This window comes from Lepidochelys olivacea (genome assembly GCF_965140295.1).
Source record: "Lepidochelys olivacea isolate rLepOli2 genome assembly, chromosome: 13".
NCBI classification, from domain to species: Eukaryota; Metazoa; Chordata; order Testudines; family Cheloniidae; genus Lepidochelys; species Lepidochelys olivacea.
This window is the reverse complement of record NC_140423.1, coordinates 23,565,012-23,590,885: the sequence shown is the minus strand read 5'-3', so window position 1 is coordinate 23,590,885 and position 25,874 is coordinate 23,565,012. Positions and strand designations below refer to the sequence as shown.

Below are 25,874 nucleotides of genomic sequence, written 5' to 3'. Positions count from 1 at the left end.
ACACATGAAATACTTCTGTGGCCAGCTTCATTAGGGGCTCCAATGCGATCAGGGACATCAGGTGGATGGTGTTTAGAGAGCCACCTCCTGCTTTACCCCGGTCCAAGATCATATACTTGCACTGAAGAGGGGCAGACCCAGGGCCATGCAATGTTCTCTTCTGCTTTGTGCTTTCCCTAGACTAATCTGGAGCTCCCCAAGTTTGGGAAATACAGATAAGGTTTTCCTTTTCTGTGAGTGGTAGAAAGGGGAGAGCATTACAAATGGATAGTATACAACGTCTGGGCTAGAGCTGGGTGCAAGCTGTGACATCATGATCACAAACATTCATTCAAATTTCAAACTGCAGTTGGTTTTGTCCATGTCCAGACCTATTTCCACTTGCTGGCCTACAGCAAGTTTTTTCAGAATGGCTATTATTTCTACAAGTATCCATATTCACAGGTGAACAAGGGTATTTGCCACAAGTAAGAGCTTTGTTTAATAGTTCTTAGTCATCCTATTAGAGAGCAGAAAAAATAGCATGTGGCTAAGGTGACTACAGTACCCCAAAGGATCAGAGTTAACTGCTTGGAAACAACCCACAGATGGAAATTTGTTTGCATAAACTCTTTGGCGAACAATTACAAATAGAAATTATTTTGTAAAAAATATTAAAAGTCTGCTTGGGGATGAATAGGGAACAGAAAAAAGGGCAAAGCTCATTGCATAAATTATTGACAGTGACTAGTTTGCTTAGCTCTGGTTTGACAATGCTTCAAACTTGGGTGAGGAACAAAGCTTGTGATATTGTGCTAAATACACAGAGTACTGGAAGGAGGTTAGCCAGTGTCCTTGATCACATATAGGAAAAAGTGGCAATGCAAACCCTCAAGAACACTCATAAAATGTGTGGTAGGCTACAGAGGTGAAGGAGTAGCACCGTAGCTAGAATATTCTGTAGACTCCAGTATTCTTGCACCTTCCTCTAAAGCAGTGTTTCTCAATGACTGGTCCATGTCCCCGAGATTTCCCTGACACAGTTTAGGAAGGCAGCAAGCTGGTCCCGGGTATCAAAAAAGGTTGAGAAACACTGCTCTGAAGCATCTGATACCAGCCACTCTCACAGGAAGGATTCTGGACTGGATGGACCGCTGATGTGATATTATATGACAGCTCCTATAAATTCAGACCTGCACAGAGGCACCCAAACCCACTCTTCAACAAAAGAGAAGAATCACCGGTACAGATCCAAATGCTTGCCACAGTAGCAGCAGCGAAGTTAGCCCGATGCCTGCCAGTCTTCAAATAGATTCCCTTCCCATTGTTCAATGTGCATAGCAAAAGTATTACTAAATGTGTCCTGTGCAGACCACTGCTTGCAAGCAGTCACAGGATTGTAGTTTAGCAAATCACAATTTAATAAAATAGTATCATCAAGCAGGGGAAGCAGCCAAGAGACAGAAGATACCATAGATGTTTCAGAGAATAAAGCTGGTTTCTATTAAAGACAATATGTCCTAGAAACAAAGTACTGGGAACCAAAAGTACAAACAAAGCCACACGTGTATAGAAAAAGGTGCAGTCAAATGCAGCTATATGGAAGCTGGATCTGGGATGAGGAGAGAGAGTTCTGGATTGACAGCCAATAGGTAATATGGAGTAATTTACACTTTCTAAGTTTTCCCCTCATTAATTCTAAATCTGGGACTGAAAGAACATGCTCCTCTTCCCCTTTAAAAAGATCCTCCACTGTTTCTAGGTCATGAGCAAATAAAATAAAAAATAAAAAGGCAAACCCAGCAATATAGTAGCAAAACTTTCTCTCTACAATTTTCCCCTTGTATGTAGCAAATAACCTCCCCTGCCTCGTAGTAGCACTTGCAATAAAAGAGTGTGGCGAAGAAGCTGAACGGCAGCCAGCACTCAGTAATTCACCATTCCATAAACCAGCAGAGATCACGGATTACATTTTTCTGTTTGAAGAATTTCCACGTACGTATCCGCAATGTGATTCCACCAACAAAAGCCACCTGGACACTAAGCTCTAGACTGGTAAAAGAGTTGCACATCCATAACTGATGATCCATAACTCAATTCTTTTGAAAAATCTCACCCAGACTGGGTGTGCCCAGCTCTCTTGAAAATCTGTCCTGTGGTCTCTGAACTAACATTGACTAGAAATTTCAGTAATAAAATGTTTTTCCCCTCCTCTCTATTTCCACCACCACCAAAAACCTGAACATGTTTTTCCTAAGATTTTAACATAATCCCCACAGACACACTGAATATTACCTTTCTGTGCCAAGCGGACGGCACTGAGACAGTAAATCAGCTTGAGCTAATAGAATATGCCAACTTGCTCAGCAAAGCCAAATATTTGACAAAACACACTGAAATCTAGCAAGACAAGAAACATCTGGGAATTAGTGGCCTGCACATCGACTGTCTCCAACTACAATCCAGGAGAAAAAAATTGTATTTTATATCGACTAAATATACATGATCAGTCGATCTACAGGAAAAAAATGTGCTCTGTGTGTATGTGTGTGTAGATAAAATATAAATATTCTATTACCAATAACCCTGAGAGAAATAGCTATCTGTACTTATAGAAAGTGGAAAGTACTAGCCAACTTTAATTACAGGCATCTCTATCGCTCCATATAAAATATAGATGATGGAAATATAGAGATAACAGGAGCCACCTAGTCATTTGCAGGAGGAGGGGAAAGGAGGCAGCTCAGATGTCAGACTAACACTTCATTTATACATCAAGTTGAAGGGGAGTGTCTCTGAATAAAGTGGTAGACGGTGAAGCACATAAATTTCTGTTTATTTTGTGACAAAATAGAGAAGAATAACCTTGGTCCATTGTAAGTGCCCCCAATGTCTGGAAGAAATGCATTAACCTTTTTCTCGGCTGCAGTGTAGAAGTATGTTAGGCACAAATTAAAAGCATGGTCTCACCTCACAATCCATCCTCAACAGCCTTTCAAAACTTCCATTTACCAGCATTTGTGTGCTTGCAATCACAGCGTCCTTCTTAAAAGGACATCTTGCCAACCTATTGAAAGTCAAAATCTGCCCTGCCTACACACATCTGCTGCCTGCTATACATCATCCTTGGGATGAGGTGGGCTCCAGCACCCACCCAAACACATTCTGGCTCACTGGAACTGTGTCCCCAGCATGGGCATATATCTATGTTGCAAAAGCAGCATGAGCCTGTACTCAATCTGTTCCTGCAGGCAGCAGTTGACATACACAGCCCAGACCTACAGAGCGAATTACAGGTCTGCACCAAGGGAGGGAGGGAATGCATCTAGGCAACACATTCAGTTCAAGGTCCTACGCATAAGACCACTCAGTCTAACATTGTTAGAGGAAGCGCAAGAATCCCCTCTTGGGGATGGGAGAGCTTCATTTCCTTCAGTTCCCCTCCTCCACTTTCCCAACCAAAACACACTCGTGCTCAATGCCCCCATCCCATAAAGTTCCCTCAGTGAACCTCCTGTGCTCACCCCCTCTTTAACAGGTTTCCACTGTGCTCCACTCCATGAGGGTCTTTGTGAAGTTGCCACTACTCCCCCAGTGGCTCCCAATGTGGTTATTGCGGTTCTCTTCCCTTCCATGTTCCACTTGTCTGAAAGGCAAGAGCTGACAGACATTATTGCCTCTCTGACCTCAGATGCTTTGGCCTTCTGAGGGCCACAGAGACAAGGAAGAGCCATGTGTGCATGCACTATTGGTATGTTCCTAAAGTAAGCTCTGTAAACACACAGACCACCCTCAAATTCCAGGACCAGCCCCAAACATCCCTCCCAGTTCTCTGTAGGTTTACAGGTACCATATTTGGGGCAGACAACTTCCAGCCCATGCTAGTACCAACACAGAATTACACGACCTTCATGCTTCAACGTATAAGCTGATCACCACCTGAGATGAGGGAAAAAAATCCACATCACCACAAAATATGGCACAATTAGGTGCATTACTTGGGCTTCATGAGCCAAATTATTTTCTAGTATCAATGGATTCAGCGCCGTTGATTTCATTGGATCTGTGCCCACTGACATCAGCAGAGACCCTCCTTTTGAAGAACCAGCATTTACCACTGTTGGAGAATAAAAACAAGTCGCAGACTCTGAAAATACTTCACACTCCTGTAGTGCCTTCCATCAGGAGATCTCGAAGTGCTTTATCAATGCTAGCTAATTAAGCCTCCCAATAGCGCTGGGAGATAGAAAAGCAATGTATAGACTATTTACAAAAGGCTAAACCAAGGCGCCATAAGATTTACTTGCTGAAGGTAATGAGACTGTCAGAGACCTGGGCTTCCAATTCCCAGTGCCCTGATCTAAACATTGCTTACCTATATGCAACTGGGGTTTGCTTCACACTGTCTAAATTCTTGTAAACAGGAAGTCTTATGAAGAAGCATGCTTCTCACCCAGTTTGTATATGCTATGTTCAATAGGCTGCTTTTTCAAAACCTAAAAAGGTCAGCTAAAAAACACAAGGTTTCATTTGCACCTGTGAGATTGCAAAACCGAAGCACTATAAATCAGAGAAACCTTTGATCCTCCTAGGTAAACTGGGAACACAGAGAGGGATGTAATGGACTTAATTCTGAAAGACTAATTAATGGTGAAGTATGATAAAGTGAGACTTGGGAAAAGCAAGGTGGGGGGGTGGAAAATCTTGATTCATGTTCATCTGGAATGTATTACTCTTAAATTGTTGTCCCCCATGTAATTACATGTATTATAGATAATGTGCTTGAACTTGATTAGTTGTGATATATAATATTGGTGTAAACACTACCTTCTTCCCCCAGGATCTCTTTGGAATTAAGGCAATTTGTCTAAAAGAGGGATGTGTTCATGGTGCACAATATTTTAATACAGCAGAAGCAATTCAATATTTATTCTCTGTTAAAATTTAAAGTAAAGGTATTAATAATGAGACTAAAGGGGGGGGTGGTCAGGGTCAAGCACCATATAAATGCCTCAAATTTCACCTATCCTAACTTGCATTTCCCCATGCTATTCCATTCCTTTGTCTCTCAAGGGCACAGACTACTAGTACCTCTCAGTCACCACCATTCTCTGTTCCAATCGTGAGCCTCCAGAAGGGAAAGACAATCAAGCACATAGGAATGGATGTTGTTGCATTGTCATTTTTCTGATGTGGACAGTTCTCCAGAACACCACAACCTTTATTTCTGTTGTGACCTAAATCTCGGTTGAATCCAGATCTGCAGAGGTGAGACTGCATTAACCCACTGCAATTCCTTCAGTCCCTTAGGATGTCTGCATCACAACACACCTGGCAGCTGGCCTGTGCTAGCTGACCCAGGCTCATGGGCACTCAGTCAACAAGGCTATACAGTTGCAGCATAGACATTCAGACTCGAGCTGGAGCCTGGGCTCTGGGACACTCCCACCTGCAGTAGTGGTGCAAGTAAGCTGGTACTGTCAGGTACTCTGCACAATTAAGACATTTATTGCCAGTACACCATACTGGAAAGACACATTTTCAAGAATTAATTGTAGAGCCCTGCACAGATACAAATTTATACATGCAGATGCGGATATCCACGGAAAGAAATCGGTATCCACTGAACCGCAGGGCTCTCCTGGGAACCACAGTGGCGAAAGGGGCAGAGCGTTGGGCCGCTGCTCCCAGGAACCAGCGCCCCGTGCCGGCAGCTCCTCTGACACAGCTGCACTGCCCCCAGACCTTCCACGCAGCTGCATCTCCGGACAGGGCTGGCTCCAGCTTTTTTGGTGCCCCAAGCAGCAAAAAGAAAAGAAAAAAAAAAACGATTGAGCTGCCGCCAAAGTGGAAGGGAGGGAATAAAGGCCTCGCCGCTGAATTTCTGCCGAAGACCTGGACGTGCCGCCCCTTTCCATTGGCCACCCCAGGCACCTGCTTCCTTCGCTGGTGACTGGAGCCGGCCCCGTGTCTGGAGTCTGTACGGCCCCGTGTCTGGAGTCTGTACGGCCCCGTCAGAGGACAGGGAACATTTTTTTGTGAAGGGAGGTTGGGGGGGCACGAGCAGTACCATACAGGTAAGAGTTAAAATCTACTTGCACCACTGCCTGTCAGGGTCCCAGAGCCCAGGCTTCTACCCACACCTGAACATCTACACTGCAATTTTAAAGCATCACAGCCTGAGTCAGCTGACACAGGCCAACTGCAGGTGTTTTAGTGCAGTGTAGACATACCGTTAGTGATCTACTCTATTGCAATCATGAGACAAGCTACCAAAATGACTGACCCACATCTTCACAAGAGTTCTCTAACTTGTAACAAAACTTCCCGAAACCCCAAGAAGCAACTGTGGCAGCTAAGGTCCAGCCAGGAGGAGTGAAACAGTGTAAGAGCTGCTACAGCAATTCTACGACATCAGAGGTTCCCCCTACACTGGAATGATCCTCCCAGAGCTAGTCATGCCAGCTTTAATGCAACTTTGAACTGACAGTGTGGCACAAAGGAGGTGCAGCACAGCCCAGCATCTGAACAAATATGATTTTAGTGAAGGAGTCACTAGAAATTCTCTTTCCTATAAGCAGTAGATCTTGCTTGAAAAAAAAAAAAAAGTTACAGACAAATGCTTTAAATGTTGAATTCAGATCCGTTCTCCTCTTCCCTCCCCCAATGCGCCCTCTTCCCCCACATACTATTGTTGCAGCAAATAGGAGAATTTGAAGGGATACTAAATAAATTCAACCACCTTTATGGCCCTAGGACATGGACTGATTTGCATAGTTAGTAGGTACATTTTATAAGAGTACCAGGCACATCCCACTGCTGCTATAAACACAGCTCATTTCTAGAATATAACATGGTAGCAATCAACGGGCATTACACGAAACACACTGGACGCGGGAGGAAGGGATGGATATTACATATTGGTCATAAAAGGGAATAAGAGAACAAAGGAAATAGATTGGAAGCCTGAGGATATAAATAATAATTTTAAAAAAAGAACAAGTTTGGAAAGAACTCATTATTTGTACTTCTGACTGTGACAATAATTTAAATGCTCAAAACAATAACAGATAAGGAATGGAATTCAAGTTAATTTTCTGAAGACCTGAGTCCCCTTGAATTAGTTGATGAAACAACACAATCCGTTTTCTTGCCTCTTTTTTGTTCTTTAAATGGGATTTGAATAATCAATTACTCAATTTAATTGTAATAGCCTTGGTTTCTCCCTACAGCTTTCTACAATTGCAGCGAAGGTGAACAAAACACAGGATGACATTAATTGCATGCAAGATGTTGGCAAAGGGTATAAAACGGTCACACCATGAGGTGTCATGTAGAAAATTCTTAGTTAAAGAACAAACAGGATCTTTCTGTATCATATTATAAATAATTATATGTATAAATAAAAACACTATGTTAAAAGAAAGCTAAGGCTGCAGAGCTGAGCACTCAAAAATTAGGAAATGCCAGAATTAAGATTACAGATGTAATCTTAATTAAACCACCAGCCACACCCCCACCAGGTGCTTAATACAGTACTTAATTACATGCTCACTTGCTAGTTTTTCCACAGAAGCCCTGCTCATTCACGATAAAGGATGGACTGTTCTCATTGAAAGAGCAGCTATTCAATATCCTGTTTTATCCTCATCATTTAACATGTGGTTCTATGCCTTATATACCGCAAACCATTTCAAACCCTGCTCTGAGGACAGAATAATTAGTTTCCTCCTGGGTTTATCTTGGGTGCTTGCTTCACAAGCATTAACTAATATATTTGCATGACACTCCTCTGAGGAGAGGGGCATTCCCATCCCCATTTTACAGACTGGGAACTGAGGCACAAAGAGATGGAAGTCAAAACTGTCCACTAATTTTGGATCCCCAATTTGAGGCACCTAGGTTTCCTCAGAGTACTTTGCATATACAGCATTTGAGTGTACAAAGCCCAGCTCCCATTGACTTCAGTTTCAGCTGTGATCGCTCATCACTTCTGCAAATCAGCTCCGAAGGTATCAAACCAAGCACCCAGAAAATGAGGAACACACAATTAGTGACCACCCATAGAAAGTTTAGTTTAAGTGACTTGCCAGTCAACACACAAGAACTTTCCATTCTCTTCCTGCCATCATTGCTGCATTCACTACACAGCTTCCAAGTTTTGCAACAAATGAAATAGGGGGTCTTACAGACAATAGCCTCCTTCAATATACAACCCTGATTCATCTCTACAGCAGGTCCATCCAATGCACTGAATGAGGCAGGGAGCTAGTGGGGAAAAATACTATGTACTCATGTAATTAAGAGGATATCGTAATAATGCATATGCACAAGGGGGCTGAATTAAGGGTGTACATGTTCTCTTAACATAGTCTGTCTATGTAGGATACATATTGCATGAGTGGATAAACAGAGGAAATTGTTGGTCTGATGCAAAGTCTACTGATGTCAAAGGAAATACTCCCACTGTCCTCTGTGGACTTCAGTTCAGATGAATTAAAACAGTTGAAATGACAGCAGTAAGGTGTTGTTCATCGTCATATTTGTTATATGACAATTTTGTTTTATTGCTGCTCCTAATCCCCCTTAATCATAAGAATGACACTGAAGAGTTCTTCGCTAAATTTGTCTTCTCTATTCATGATTCAACCATGCTAGTTTGTTATTGCAGGGTTATTATTAAGAAGGCAGGAGTGCCTTTATATTTATATTTTGTTTTGCTTTTTTAATAAGGGTGAGTGGTTGTCATTCTTCAAATGCTGGCCCCCCAAAACAACATCAATAGATCATGCAAACCTATGACTAAAAGACATGTTAGCATTGGGGCCTGCTAGTATTATTAGAGAGGCATAAGCTTAGAAACAAAGACTCATTAGATATTTCAGTCCAATTCCCCAGTAAGTGCAGAATTGTTCCCTGTATTACATATTCTACTCTTTCAAGCAGTCTAAAGTTAAATGGCCCAAGCAATGGGGTTTCCACCACATCCCTGGGAGACTATTCCACAGCCTTACCCACCTCAGTGTCAAGATTTTCCTGATGCTTCACCTAAAATTTCACTTGTTTAACGTTATCCCATCACTCTACATGCCTACTAAATAATTCCTCTCTCTCTCTTTAGTGTTCAGATCTTTCAAATATTTGTCAAGTTATCCCCCGTCCATTCCACCCTCAGCCATTACTTAGCCAGGCTAAACATAGTTAGCTCTTTTAATCTTTCCTCACAAGTCTAGCCCCTTGATCATTTTGACATACTCTGAGCTTCTAATCTGTCAATTATGGTAATATAGTTCCCAGTGCTGAAAGCAATGTTTTCAGGTGCAGTGATACAACCACCATGTAGAGAAGGGCTATTTTTCCCTCTTGGGTATGCAGCTTAACACTGTATAGGCTGCTTTTTGCAGCTAGATTTAATTTCATAGTCATGTCTAAATTGCTGTGCACTCTCACATCTAAGTCCCAGCATTAACACCTTTCAGGTTCCCACCCACCCACCGAATATAAGTGTGTGTTTATTTCCCATGGATATATTACAGAAGCTTTCATTTTCCCCAGCTGCAGCTACTTTAGTTTTTTCTGCCTATGATTGTAACCTCTCTAGGCACCTTGTTATTATTTCTCCATCCTCATCAGTATTTGCAATCCTCCCAATTAGGTATCTGGCAAAATTTATGAAATATGCTGTTTACTTCTCCAGAACATTAAGGAAGATGATAAATAGGACCGGGATCTATGTGTATTGCTTGCAGCATCCAAACAGACAGCCTCACTCAACTGAAAATATTGTTATGGGGAAAAGAATCAAATTCTTCACTAAAATCTAAATACACCTACTGCGCTCCCTTTGTCCACTTTTTTTTTTTTTTGTACAATCAGGCTTGCCTTGCAAGATTTATTCAAAACCCACACTACTTATTGCTAATACTCTCAAGGGGCTCAATCTTGCAAAGTGTCAGGTACCCCAGACGTATATTGAAGTCAGTGAGAGCTGAGGATACAGTCAGCGTTTCACAGCAGAACTTGGTACCTTGCACAATAAAGCACTGAATGTTTTTTTCCTTCAGTACTTATTCTGCTAGAGATAGAAGTTTGATGCTGGGAATTAACATCCCATAAAGCTATCTTCTTTCATTTTTGAAAATTGGCACCATGTTTGCTTTTCTCTAGTCTTTCAGTGACTCATCAGCACAGACAGCCTCTGAGTTATGTAGACCTCAAAAAAATGTGGGAGATCTTGTTTAGATGCGAACAAACCTCCAAACAGCATCAATACTGTGTCCCATAGTATTGTTTGTAAGCATGCATCTAAACATTTTGTATATTTACTAGAACTGTATCAACGAACAAGTACATAACAAGGGCCATGCTGGGTCAGACCAATTGTCCATCTAGCCCAGTACCCATTGTTCACACTTGTAGTTCTACTAAATGTGCATGTAATTCCAGACTAGGTATATTACTTCACGCATAAAACAACATATGTAGATATGTTATATTAAAAAAAACCCAACACATTCTTCTAGGAGGGATATTTTTTGCTTTGTAAGTTCATTTAGGGGCAATTAATTATGCAGAGTCTATTTCCCTCTCTTCTCCATAATGTCTGATTTTCTCAGGCTCTAGGGTTAATCTGTGCCAGTAGGGACAGCATGTTTCCTTATTTGTGAGCTTGCCACCCCTTTGCTGATTTCTACCATGTGTTGACCTCTGCTAATATGCACAGTGACCCTCAGATACAAATGCCATCTGAGTCCTTGCAAGGAGTTTAGGAGAGACAGTTGTTAATAGACACAGCAATCACAGAATCCAAACCAGAGTGTTCAAAACCTGAACCAGTAACAAGGAAAAATCCTGTCAACGAGCTGACGGAGTTGCGTTAAGGAATCGAACTGACCAGGAAAAAAAAAATTAATAAAACGGTACATTTGCTTTAAAGAGACATTTTCAGCTTAAAATCAGGTGTTGTAAAACACAAAGCTTATGTTACTTGAAAGACCTTATTTTCTAAATAATCTAAGATCCAATCTAATTGTCAACATTTATGCTCTTTGATTACTCTTAGCATCTCTTTCAGCTTGGACTCTAAGACTCGGATTGTCATTTTCTAGGACAGTGCCTAGCCCTATAGGGCTTCAACATAGTTGCATATAAAAATGTTAAATAGTAATGACACCATTTATAATCAGTTTCAAGTTCCTTTTATGGGACTAAATCCTGCAGAGTTTAGAAGTGGTGACCCCAAGAAGGTTCTATAGAAAATTAATAAGTTTCTGTTGTAGAAACAACATGAAGAGAAATGTCATTTGTGTAAGTTTTTGAGCCAACACAGAGTTTCATAGCAGGATGAAATTGCTTAATAAGTTCTAAGGATTAGATTTTTGTTGGTAAATGATGATTTCACCATTCACACACAACCTCAAGAAAAATATTTTTTGTGATCATCATCAAAATTTACAGCTAGGCAAAGTAAGAAAAAATGCTGCTTGAGAATTTATTAGAGTTTGATTTAAGGATATTTACCTTGTAGACTTTGACATGTGATATTGACCATTTGTGTCTTAACAAGTATGAAGGCTTCACTTTTTTAATCTCAACATATACTGTCATTAAATAATTATCTGACCCCCATAATTTCCCACAACTGTGAAAATGTAAATAGATAAAAATAAAAAAATACTTAACAATAAACATTGATATTATCCATCAAAATTATAAAAAATACGAATCAAATTCTTCCAAGACTCGCTATAGGCTAGCTTAAAATAAAACCTATAGGATTCTACAAGGGGGTTTTCCTACTAGATTCTACAGGGGGGTTTTCCATAAGGGTCAGATTCTTAGTGCTGTAATGTTTTGATTTTAGTCATTGCAGGGAAAATGTCAGTGAAAAGAAAACTGTTTCATTTCTGGAAACATTTCTATTAGTCTTAGGTTTTATAAAAGCTTGTTTTCACAAAAGTTTAACATTGGGTCCATTTTAACTAGGAAGCGTCCAAGTAGGCAGCATCTCTGGCAATAACTCTGTGTGTGTCATATGCAATATGTCTGGATTTCTGGCAAGCAAAACAACCATGGCTGCCTGTTTACCTTCCATGCTTTCACAAGCTGGACCCAAGCAATGGGCTTAGCACTGCTTCAGCAACATCCATTTCCCTAAAGGAAATGAGTCAGTGCTGGCAACAAGCAGTCAGGACATAGAGGCAGAGGGCAGAAAACTAGAAGCCACTGACCAAGGGGTGTTTCTGATCAGAATGTTATGCCTTGTTTAGCCAAGGCCTGGAGGGAACAAAAGTATCTCTCTCAAACTTAATATTTTGCTTTTTTGTGGGGGCTGGGGTTAGGGAGGAGGAAAAAAACAGTCCCCTTCAGCTCGCTGACAGACAGATTGCCTTCTAGATGCTTAATTTTATTGGGCTGCCATCTGATGCTATATGCTCACACCTGGGCTGCCTGGCATTGACCTCAGAGAATAGAGCAGAAGGATCCACTGAGGTTTTCAATTCTGCTACTATTACAATGACCTACTAGGGTACAGAAAGGCACTGGATAATACCAAATTTCAAAAGAGTGAAAATACTGAATCAACTCCTTGCTGTTTACATGTTCATGCTTAATCATTACGGGAAAATAAATATCACGCAACTACAGAGTAAATATAGGAATATTAACAGAGCTGAGTAAACACCAAAACAAAAACAGAAAGCGAATTCACTCTGGTTGTGCTTGAGATGCTCTTTTCTTTGCTTGTCATGGATATTCTAGAAAACAAGTTCGCTGGCAGCCTCTATTCAGCAAATAATGAAGGCCGTTCATGCAAAGTGAATTATGAATCTGTAAACATGAATATTTATAGTGAAGACCTGATTCCAGGAGATAAACTCATCCAGTTAGAGAACAGAAATTCTACAATGTGACTGGTATATTCAAAGTTATCGCCACATCTTGGCTTTCAGCCTAAAAGTCAAAAAATTATTCAAAGATGTCATTTTTCAAGTAATTTTGGATAGCAGATAAGCTGGAAGAAATCAGAAGCTGGGGCAGAGGCAGAAGTCAGTCTCAAAATCCTTGGACCCCAGGAACAGTATCCCATTTGTTTTTTGCAGTTTGAACCCTGGACATTATTTTCTGTCTGTTGACTCCCCTTGAAGGCCAAGACTATAGCAGGGTTCAAAAAAGAACTTGATAAGTTCATGGAGGATAGGTCCATCAATGGCTATTAGCCAAGATGGGCAGGGATGCAAAACCCTGCTCTGAAGTGTAGCCTCTGTTTGCCAGAAGCTGGGAATGGGTGATAGGGGATGGATCACTTGATGATGACCTGTTCTGTTCATTCTCTCTGGGGCACCTGGCATCGGCCACTGTCAGAAGACAGAATACTGGGTACAGGGTACAAGACAGGAAGTCTTTCATACAAAACCTAAAAATAGCCAGTTGAAGGTAATGTTTGTGCTCCATTGTTCTTAAGGGACAAAATAAAACCCACAGCAAGGAAACTTTTGGACACTAACTTATTGTGGATGGGGTGGGGATATGCATGTACAATGCTGTGTTGAGAGGAGGGTAGCAACTCCACTTGCTAGATTAGATGGTATGTGAATGGATTAACTACAGAACATATTTTAGGCTTTAGTGATCATTGTATACCTTAATTCAAAGTAAGAAGTGATTTTTTTTTAAAATCACAGATGTGTCAGGTGTACAAGACTCTCTGTCACAGGGCCTCCAAAACAATTTTGAAAGTAATAATTACCCCCATCAAAGCATTTAACTCACCTCAAATGATATTGGAAACACAAAATAAACTCTATGCTGTTACCATGTAAGTGGGTGAATGTTAACAGAAAATCCGTGTCCTGAAGAAATGAAGTGTCATGGAGAACAGTTTCCCATCTGGCTGATGGGAACGTTCTCTTTGCTCACATACTGAATGCTGCTGTGATTCCAATCTAACATATGTCTACGGGATGTCAGTTTTTCCATCCCCTCTCCTCCTGCCTCCCCTAGTTGGTTCTTACCATTCACACGCTCCCTGTAAGAATTCACCCCTTTCATCTTTCCCTTTAATTAAGAAAAAAAATGTTAGTACTGCCACTCCCAGCCCCACCGCTTTGACTAATAAGGGAAAACCCTGAACATGAATGTGCAAAATATAGTCACCCTGTTTGCACATCGTTGGGTCTTCTGCCGGCATTACCAGAGCGCCTGGCTTTAATTCTAGTGGATTGGGACATGGGGCAATTAAATAACAACAAATCCTAATCCTGTGGGATTGCAAGAGTCAAAAGCATGAAATCCCAGCAAAGATATCCAAAGTACCAGGCAGAAGCCTGCTCCCCTTGAAATCAATGGACCTTTTCTCCCGCCACCGACTTCAAGGAGAGGAGAGAGAAGGATCAGAGCCCAAGATAACACTACAGTAAGTGTTGCTTTACAACGTTATGGAGAGCAGACAGGCTAGCAATTCGTCTTTGTTCCATGTACACCTTTAAAAGCCTAGGTTGTAGCCAACTCACTTGCAGCCACCAACTCACTTGCAGCCAGGAGCTCTTCCAAGATTTTACATACTGTCACTATCTTGGCTTGAATTCAGGATCATGACAAGGCTGTGAATGAGAAGCAGCCATGGTGAATTCACTCTTTCCTTTGAGAGGTCAGATCTGAAGAAATTTCATCTGACAGCAAAGTACAAAGCATGGGATACTTTTCGTAAAGAGAAGGCTCAAAGTAACTTCTGCTAACATCTTTTCTCAGCCAGGAGCTGTAGGCTGTTCAAGCAGCCTCATTGGACAGCGTATACCACACACATCATCAGCCATCAAATTCCACAGCCTTTCGGGAAGATGGGACTCAAAATACCAAGGGATAGAGCCAGGCTCCACCTCCTTAAAATCCATGCACTGCTTCAGAAGCTCAATCATTTTATAACCACTGCACCACTCTGAACTGTGAGACGGAATTCATTTGGATTCTGCTTGAAGTCCCAAGCCCACAGTCCCAGCAGGAAACAAGAAATCAAGTGGCTGGCCCTGAATTAATTTATAGGGACTAATTAAAAAAGAAAGAGAAACGCAGGAGACTGAGGGTCGAACAGGCTCGTTCTTATTGGGGTTTTCTTCTTCTCTGCTTGCTAAGCCTTCCTCACAGGTGCATAAGGTCCATGCTGCCCTCCCTTTTCTGTTTCCCCAGTGCTATGCTAGATAATAAATAACACTTTACTTATTTAGTGCCTCAGATCTTCAAAAGGACTTTAAATACCTTAACTGATTCATCATAATCTCTCTTCTAAAATGTATAAATGCCCCGAGAGCCAGACCGCAGTCTATTCAATATTTCAGAATGACAATATGATAGATGGCATGCATTTGATCAGACATTAAAAAACAAGCGGGGTTGATTAAAAGATGTAGGGTCTGATTAAGACAGAGGAATTGTCTCACTACCATGAAGAAACAATCTTGAGATTTTGCAATAATGAGCAGCAGCAGCTTATGATATAATTACACCCTAACACAGGGACAGATTGTGATGCCCTTACTCATGGGCACAGACCCATTCACCACTTAGGTAAATCTTCACCAGTGAGAGTATGGGCTCTACAATGTTTCAAAGGAGTGACCAAGAAGGTGGAGGGTGAATGGCATTTAGAAAATGGAGGCTAGTCATGGCGATGCAAGGCCTATATCCAGAAAGGCCGAGGATGCATAAACAGAAAAGTAATGCCTTCTTGAAAGGAGCAGGTGCCAACCAGGTGAAATTCTACCCAAGTAGCATTTACATGGTGATGGGATGTGCTGTCAGAAGCTACCACAGGAAAAGTTTAGCAAAAGCTATAGAACTGGAGGAGAAGAATGCTTCAGTGGGAAAAACAATTCTGTGGTTCAAGTCCTCCAGTTTAAATGGCTGTATTTTAAAGAATCCTTATTGAGGTTACAGGGACAAACCATCCGGATGTGTAGAAAGAATAGTAAATATGGCAGGCGACCAGCTTGGCTTAACAGTGAAATCCTTGCTGATCTTAAACACAAAAAAAGAAGCTTACAAGAAGTGGTAGACTGGACAAATGACCAGGGATGAGTATAAAAATATTGCGCAGGCATGCAGGAGTGAAATCACGAAGGCCAAATCACACTTGGAGTTGCAGCTAGCAAGAGATGTTAAGAGTAACAAGAAGGGTTTCTTCAGGTATGTTAGCAACAAGAAGAAAGTCAAGGAAAGTGCTTCCCTCATTCAGTAAGGGGCCCACAATCTAGGGACAGAGGATGTGGAAAAAGCTAATGTACTCAATGCCTTTTTTGCCTCTGTCTTCACGAACAAGGTCAGCTCCCAGACTACTGCACTGGGCAGCACAGCATGGGAAGGAGGTGACCAGCCCTCTGTGGAGAAAGTAGTAGTTCAGGACTATTTAGAAAAGTTGGACAAGCACAAGTCCATGGGGCCGGATGCATTGCATCCGAGACTGCTAAAGGAGTTGGCTGATGTGATTGCAGAGCCATTGGCCATTATCTTTGAAAACTCATGGCGATCGGGGAGGTCCTGGAAGACTGGAAAAAGGCTAATGTAGTGCCCATCTTTTAAAAAGGGAAGGAGTAAGATCCAGGGAACTACAGGCCAGTCAGCCTCACCTCAGTCCCTGGAAAAATCACGGAGCAGGTCCTCAGGGAATCAGTTCTGAAGCACTTAGAGGAGAGGAAAGTGACCAGGAACAGTCAGCATGGATTCATCAAGGGCAAGTCATGCCTGACTAACCTAATTGCCTTTTATGATGAGATAACTGGCTCTGTGGATGAGGGGAAAGCAGTGTGTGTGTTATTCCTTGACTTTAGCAAAGCTTTTGATACAGTCTCCCACAGCATTCTTGCCAGCAAGTTACAGTAGTATGGGCTGGGTGAATGGACTATAAGGTGGATAGAAAGCTGGCTAAATCATTGGGCTCCATGGGTAGTGATAAATGGCTCCATGTCTAGTTGGCAGCCGGTATCAAGCGGAATGCCCCAAAGGTTGGTCCTGGGGCTGGTTTTCTTCAATATCTTCATTAATGATCTGGAGGATGACGTGGACTGCACCCTCAGCAAGTTTGCAGAGGACATTAAACTGGGAGGAGTGGTAGATACGCTGGAGGGTAGGGCTAGGATACAGAGGGACCTAGACAAATTAGAGGATTGGGCCAAAAGAAATCTGATGAGGTTCAACAAGGACATGCACCACTACAGACTAGGGACCGAATGGCCAGGCAGCAGTTCTGCAGGAAAGGACCTAGGGGTTACAGTGGATGAGAAGCTGGATATGAGTCAACAGTGCACCCTTGTTGCCAAGAAGGCCAATGGCATTTTGGGCTGTATAAGTAGGGGCATTGCCAGCAGATTGAGGGACGTGATTGTTCCCATCTATTCGACACTGGTGAGGCCTCACCTGGAGTACTGTGTCCAGTTTGGGGCCCCACACTGCAAGAAGGATGTGGAAAAATTGGAAAATGTCCAGCAGAGGGCAACAAAAATGATTAGGGGACTGGAACACATGACTTATGAGGACAGGCTGAAGGAACTGGGACTGTTTAGTCTGCAGAAGAGAAGAATGAGGGGGCATTTGATAGCTGCTTTCAACTACCTGAAAGGGGGTTCCAAAGAAGATGGATCTAAACTGTTCTCAGTGGTACCAGATGACAGAACAAGGAGTAATGGTCTCAAGTTGCATTGGGGGAGGTTTAGGTTGGATGTTAGGAAAAACTTTTTCACTAGGAGGGTGGTGAAGCACTGGAATGCATTACCTAGGGAGCTGGTGGAATCTCCTTCCTTTGAGGTTTTAAGATCAGGCTTGACAAAGGCCTGGCTGGGGTGATTTACTTGGGGATTGGTCCTGCTTTGAGCAGGAGGTTGGACTAGATGACCTCCTGAGGTCCCTTCCAACCCTGATATTCTATGAAATGAGCCAATCTATGCTGCCCAGCACCAATGTTATGGTGTACAGTAAAATCAGGACACACTGCAGTCAACTCCGGAATTACAACCGAAGGCTGGCTAATGCCAAACATATTCAATATAAGAGCTGCACACGTCACGGAAGTGAAATTCACAACTTCCAAGCCAGCATGAAAAGTATGAAAGGAATCTCACATTGGGCAATCCAGACCAAACCTTCAGTTGGGTGCTGATTTCCAAGGGCTGAGAACCTCTTCTTTGGAGTTTCAGTAAAAAAGTCCTCATCTGCAGTTACACTGACATGCAAGATTTCAAACCACCTGATTACAGAAAATGGAGGCAGCAGGTTTGGAGCCGCTTGCATCCAAAGAATTACAAGGAAATGCATCACCTTGCTTTCTGTTATAGAGAATACAAATACTTTGCATAAGCATACACACTCCCTAACCTCCTTTTAGCCACAGATCACAGAAAGTATTGCAAATATTGATCAGATCTCAGAACAAGTACCATAGGCAAGTATTATTCTTATTCTTTCAGATGAGTGAATAAGCCCAGAGATAATTAATTCAAATCACCTGAAATGTTGGGTGCTTGATTTTAGACGCCTCTCGCCTGATATTCAGAAATGCCAAGTTATGTTGACTTCAAATGGAGTTAAAGGTGTTTACTTAGCCCATAGACTTAAAATGTTCAAACATCAGTATCCAAAGCCATATAAGACAACATTCTTCCCTATATTCGGTGCATCCCATTCAGCCCAAAAGCAACACTTACCAATTGTTCTATTATCTCTTTGTTAATGAGATAATAAAATAACCACAGCAGCAAAGCAGATACCACTCAGATCAGCTCATTACACTCCTAATAATTATCATAAATAATAATGATGAGCATTGAAAGACAATACAGGGGAAATTATGAAGAGACACTGATGTAGGGATTAATCCTTCAAGGCTCAGTAGACTGAACATATCAATTTATTTTATTTTCTTCTCTTTGGTTAACAGGTTTTATATACAACATGAATACTTGTTCCCGTAAGAAACAATTCTTGTCCTAACCCCATTCTATAAATTCCACAAAGCCTCATATCTACATCTCTGGCACCACCATTGTTTTGAGAGTAGCAGATCGTGATGCCTTATTTAAAGAAGATACTATAGTATTCTATAGTAATCATCCAAAACCATTCCCATAACATTACTGTAAAGTGTAGGGATTTGGGACTATACAGGGAGGACACTGCAGGATTCCACAATTAAAATTTAAAATGAAAGAAACAGGCTGGAATGGGGCATACATGAGGTTGGGCATTTTGCAAAAGAAACAATGGGTTCTGACCTGGAGGTTGAGAACTAGCTGGGCTTTACCACACAAAGACTTTTTATTGTGGCTGTGGAAAAAGCACCTTGTTTAATATTAATTGTTCATTTATTTGGGGGGGGGGGGGAGGAAGGGAATCAAGCCAGCCAGGAAGAAAAATAAAGTTGAACTGTGCTGCTAACAGTTCCCCAGAGGGAGTGGGAAGTGATTAGTGAGTTAAATGGCTACATTGTTAACAATTGCCACATAGAGTAGCTTATGCTGTAAAATCCATTTTTCGCTGCCAATTTGCTAATCTGTTTACATATCTGCTAGTAAATGAATTAATCACCCCTAAATCTCTCTCCAGCCTCCCCGCTTTTCACTTTCCCACATACACCATGTTCTAACACATCATTTGTGGTTTTGGTTTTATGGTCAGACATCAATCTTTGAAAACATACATGCCCAAATGCTCAAGAGCTCCACTACAGCAAAGCAAGGTAAAAAGAAGGGCATCTGTGATATAATCAACACTGCCATCAAGAGAAACAATAGTGTCAAACTAATGTGGCCACTGTGTTCAGGGGAACAATCCCCATGCAACCTACTGTCCCAGTTTTCCCCTGAATGTTATTTCAAGGTTGTAAATTTGCAGGATTTCCACAGGCAACAAGAAGAGCATATCAAAGAGCACAAGACAGTTGTAGGGATAACTCCATATGTCAAAAGGAAGAAGAAAATTGCCGTACACACACAGGTATTTTAAGAGAAAGTATTTCCCCATAAGGAAAGTCCCTTATCTTCTGAAATGAGGATCAGCCATTGCTAGATGCACTTGAGATTTTACTTCTGTGTATTCTAGTGAAAAGTAGTTAGAATTAATTAGATTTGGAACCTACAGCAAGAAGAGTTTAAAACCTCAAGAGCAGATCTGCAGTGTTATAAATAAAAAGAGGTGTTCGAAATTGTGTGCAACTAAACGTAATTGGTGAGAGAAGAGGAGGGAAAATGTTACAAATAGCGCAAGGCAACAGTTGTATTAAGGAGAAGGGCCAACAAAGGGATTTAAAAGGTCCCCGGGTATTAAACAAGTAGTAACAAATGGATACTGGTTTCCCTTGTACATTTCCACCAGTATTTCTGATACTGAGTTTTATGGTGCAGCCCTGGAAAGTAAGTGGGCATGACAGGAAGGGATTCAGTGTTGTTCTGCCTTGAACACCGAACTCTTGGCTTCCCCCTTTTTACATGCGTTACCATACAGAACAAACAAACAAAAGCAACCCATTTCTTGCACAATGACTTTTCAGAATGTTTAACAAAAGGCTGCTGAATAAACACATTAAGCATTAAAAAAATCGTTCCATCCGCATGTAGTCAAGAGGTATTTGCATCCGAATAGTTATGAAGATAGCACCATCTGATGGAAGACAGCAAAAGTGCATGGGTACAACGGACGGAATCTATCCCACAACTTGATCCTTAATTGAAATCCAACCGAGGGGGAGGGTGCGTGGACATTCTGCCCATTTGCTTTTATTGTCAGAATCTTAGCTGGGCGAATTGGTTACAGGGCATTAAGAACTCAGCCTTTAAATGTAATCTAAAAAGAGGCAACACTTTCCATATAACCTCATTCGTGGAAGTGGCTCGGCAGTCATATTTATATGTATAAATAAGATCATTTCATCATTCTGAACAACAAGGCAGGCATTAGAGTGGGAGGTGAAAGTTGACATTCACAATCAGGCAGATCAAACACTAGCTTTCCCACTTAGCTAAGGATGATAATGGAATATTTCCATCCTGGTTTGGAAAGGATTAGCCATTTGCTTCCAGTGCACCTGCATTTGCTCTGCGCCTTTTATGATACCGTTTATTCTCTCCCACACCTACGTCCCCCTTCCACGAAAAAGTTTTCCATTTTACTTAAAGATGGATTTTTTTTCTAAGCATGCGAGTTAAGTGATTCATCAAAGGGGAACACGAGCCTAGGGTCTAGCCCCAGTTTAGGTCAACCCCAGTCCTATATATCCTGAAATCACATTCAGAACAGTCATTAAAAAGGGGTATTTTTAAAAAAAATACCATAAGCTCCATAGATAGTTTTACTCATGAAAGGAGCTATTTAGCAAGGTTACATTTCCCAGTGGTTTTTAATAAATCTGATAACATGTGCCGTTGCCTAGCAATCTAAATATAAATTTGTTATTAAACAGCATTGGACTGATTTGCGCTTGGACAGAGCTGAATGGGAGCTCTTCTACCGACTCAGCCAGCCTCACGCCAAACTTTCTTTAAAACGATTTCGCAATGGAAAAAAATGTCTTTCGGTTTACACATGGGTCTGATTACCTGGTCCCCATTTGCTGAGCTGCCCAACATCTATATCTTAAAGAAGCCGGATAAAAGTCATTTGATCTCTCTTAGCATCTTCATTTCTCACCATGTCAGGAGCACTAAACCCCGGCGTGCTGGGCACCCCCGCTGAAGGTATGGAATGTAAATAGCCGAGCCTCAGTGGGTGAGATTTATCATCTCCAGTCCACAAACGCAGTTAGGAGCAGGGAAGTCGCCTTTACTCATCTTAAACATTCAGGCAAAAGAAAGCTGGGAAAGGGGGAAATACAGGGTGAGGGGCAGTGTGTGTGTGTTTTAAAGATTTGCTAACTGAAGCACAAGAAAATTGATTCCACACCACCAGGGAAAGCAGAAATCACTCCCCCACTTTTGATCCACCTGCAAAATGGGGAAAGAGGTAGAAAACTAGCTCAATGGACACCTATCATCTTGAAGGAATTCCAGCTATACTTAAGGAACTTGGGGGGGGGGGGAGAGAGAGAGAGAGGGCTACTATTAGGTTACATACAGTCTCTCTCTGCTCTAAAACAGTCTCCTTACAGATTAAAATAACCGAGATCCTGACAAGTCCAAGTATCTCAGCCATCCAGAGAAAGTTAATCAAACTCTGGGATTCCCGGAGGGTAGGGAGCAAAAGCTGCCACTGAACTTCTAAAAAGTGTTGCCTAACTTTGGTTTAAAGGTACCGTCTAGTGACTTGCAGCGCGGTGGCACGTTTTCCCCAAGGCTCACCCCTGCCTTTGATTCAGAACAACTGTTTACTATAAAAAGGACCCAACTGTCTTGACCCCAAGAATGAAAGGGATGCTTTCATTTCACACAAGCCACAACTTTTAAAGAGACATACCCCTCCTCAGAGAGAGAAAATATGTATGTATATAAAACCCATATCTCCTGTGAAGGCAAGCAAACAAAACAAACCCATTGAAAAGGGAGTTAGTGTTGAGGCACTATTATGACTTTGAAGACAAACATCATTCTAAAGGACTTTTAATAGGATTGCTCTTTTCCTTGCCATCCGCTGGGCTTTGATGAGACAAATCTATTCTTTCCAGCCCATGATCCTTCAGAAAAAGCTCGAGGTAGAAAAGGGTAGAAGAAAGAGTAGGGCAGATCCCATATGATTCAATACATTGCATCCAGTTCGCTCCTGGCTTTTGTATTTAACCCACCACGCCGAAGCGATGCACGCGAAGAGCAAAGCAAGCAAATCACTGCAAAAAGGCAAACTTAACCCCGCGCAGAACGTCCACACAATCCAGCCCCAAACAGACACGTTGCGGTGTATTGCCACCCCCTTATCGCTGGCTCACTCTCTGCCCCCGGTTAAGTTGGAAGCCTTCGCGAGGGCTGCCTATAGAACAAGTGAAGAATGGATGAACTCACCTGGGAAGACCTGCCCCTCTGCTTTTTGCAACAGCTGCACCAGAAAGACAATAGTGGCAATCCGATTCATTCTTTATTGGAGTTCACATTCCCTCCCCGCTATAGCAGTGCAGGTGTCTCTCTGTGTGCCTGGCAAATATCCCCTGCATTGGTACATCAGAGAGTTGGAGATGTATCTCCGAGCTGGAGCTGCTATCCTGATCTGATGAGTAGCACAAACTGATTGAAGAAGGGGGAGGGAAAGCAGGGGGAGGGGGAGAGAGACAGAGACGAGAGATTTCCCCTGAGTCCTAAAGCCTGCCTTTTCCTCCCCTTTTCTCAGACAGCTCCACACCGTCACTAACCAGACTTCAACGGACCTCGGCTACCGACCCCCATTCTGCACTTCTGGCTTTTGTTCTGACAGAGGGTTGCCCACAGGGGAATCAGTGTAATTAAGAACCTTCTGCACTGAAGAAGCAGCAAAACTCCTGCACCAAACCGGGGTTGGGAATTTACAAAAATAAATACAGAGCAGGAGACATCGGAGGGTATTTTCTTGAATCCAACTGTTTGATCCATTTTACTGCTCAGCTGTGTCCTATTTGCAGGGACTTGGGGACAACATGTTGCAAGCAAATTAGATTTCCTGCTCGTGCATTGTTTCGGGGGCCGTGGGCGTCAATGCAAAATATCTCCTATGAGCAAAAGAACTGGGACTGTGGCTCACCGTGAAGCCAGCACTGAGATGGGAAGTGAAGAAGAGACCCCCTGCTAGGACGAGAAGAGTGAGCAAAACTGCAGGTTTCAGAGGGTCCATTATTCGATCAGCTCTTATGAATGGCTCACAGGCATTTTCAGCTGAAAACAGTAATTTTCATCGTTATTCACTTAACTTGGGGTAGACGTGGCTGCTAAATCCCTAATCACACCACGTACTGCTGCACACAGGAGCTTTACACAAACACACACGCACGCAATTAAAACGGTGACTCTGCTTCCACATGACTCTGCAAATTACATCCCCCCCCCCGCGTCTGCTTTCATTTTGTTAAATGAAATAAGTAGGAGGTCCCCGTCCCCACCCCCCTTCTCGATACCCTGCATCGGCGGGAGGGGGGACCGTAAAGACATGGGGCTATAGATCCTCCATCTGATGCCGGATTGGCAAAGCAAAGGAAAGCGGTGACCGTCTCCCCCCACCGGCATGAAGTGACTGTTTTATCACGAACGCGACAGGAGATTCTTTTTGACGGTCACTGAACTTTCAAAAGAAACTCCAAAGTGTTTTGCTTTGCGGGGGCCTGTGTGTGCGCGTTTCGTCAAGACGCTCCAGGTTCAATAGAGCTCCGCTTTCAAGCTGATTCTAATAATGCTGTTAATTGCTCAGCCTTACCCCCTCCCCATGTCCTTTATCCCCCTCTCTGTTTTTGCCCCCCTACTGAACAACCTGTTTTCTCTTTATTCTTACACAGCTCTTTTCATCAAATACCCAGGCAAGCAGCCAAGAGGCTGTATCACTCCATGGATAACCAGTAGGGGGTAGAATTGCATCAGTAGTGACATTTCTATATAGCCTCCCTCCTCACCCCCATTCACTTGCATGCCACCTCTCTGGGTGGGTTGCAGACCTTTAGCCAGGGGACCTGGATTAACAGCAAACATTAATGCACAGAGGGCACAATAGCTTTAGGATCTTCCCAGGTGAGCACAGCTAGCACTGATCGGTCCTTTTTTGTCCCATCCCAAAAGAGAACAAAGGGAGCGCATAATTAAATTGATACCAGTGAACTTTTAAACAACTCAAAGGACATACCTGCCACAGGGTATAGTAAGGAACTCAGGGCAGGTGGCTGAGAGAGTCACATACTGGCTCTGGGGTTTAAACGGCTTCTGCACAATTACATGAGGACTGCTGTGGACAATTACAATATGCACAATTACATACCGGAAGCTGTGTGCACAGGAAGGGGAAAATCCTGCCCTCATTGAAGAAGGCTTCGCAGTGGGAGTGAAGTAGAGAGCCCTCCACTGCTGCAAAGCAAGATGGCAGGCAGGCAGGCAGGGAACATTTGCAAATGTAACTCATTGGCAGAATCCTCCCCTATTCCCCCTCCACTAGTTGGTGCACTTTTATTCCTGATACTTTCAGATACCAAAGCCAGGACAAGTCTCAGAACCATCCTCCACCTTCAGACCCTCAACAAATAGCTCAAGGAAATGAAGTTCTGCATGGCACACCAGGCTATGACTATCCCTTCCCTGGATCCAGGAGAATGGTACGCTGCCCTTGACTTGGAACTCAAAGGTGTACATAAAGCAAAGGGGAGAATCTGAACGGAGAACATGGGGAACAGAGATAGGGGAGGTGGTTGTGGGGGATGGTCCCTGGGGGAGCCAGTTCAAAGAGTACTGGGAGCAGAAGGGGGGCTAGATTCAAGGGGAGGAGTAGTGGGGTTTTGGGAAGGAGGAGGAGCAAGGAACTAAAGGATTTGCTAGCATGCTTTATGTAAGTGAAGTGTATGCATATGTATGTGCTAACTAAAACACCCCATCATTTAGTTTCCAAACTCCTGGCTTTAACAGACAGATAGATGCTGAAGGGTAGGGGCCAGAACTACTGTGAGAGGCAGGTGAGCCACCTTCCTGATGAGGATAGAGTGGACACCTCAGCACCACACAAACTGAAGAGGCTGATGGGGAAAGCCTCCCAGTCTGAGAGGAAGCAGCATCTGCCCTAAGAGCAGTAATGGGAGGATGGAAAGCATCAAGAAGAGCCAGAGCAGCAGCATCAGGTGAAGAGGAACTAGTCACTTAAACACTGCTTCTTGGCCCAGAGCCTGGCTTTAAATGAGGAAGAGACATGGGGAGTTCCCTGGGACATAGACAGTAATTTTCTTCCTCTCCCAGGCCCTCTCATCTCCTATTACTATACCTCTTTGCATA

The 25,874-nt window shown here is 42.6% G+C and overlaps 1 protein-coding gene across 1 annotated transcript in view; it reads right to left on the bottom strand.

The window, feature by feature from the left end:
* The window catches only part of PTPRT (protein tyrosine phosphatase receptor type T), a 740,652-nt gene extending 717,504 nt beyond the window's left edge, over nucleotides 1–23,148 (bottom strand). The window contains exon 1 of the mRNA XM_084646178.1: nucleotides 22,950–23,148. Coding sequence (XP_084502304.1) covers nucleotides 22,950–23,019 — 70 coding nt within the window. The 5' untranslated portion in view covers nucleotides 23,020–23,148. The remainder of the gene's footprint in view (nucleotides 1–22,949) is intronic.
* Nucleotides 23,149–25,874: the final 2,726 nt, after the last annotated feature.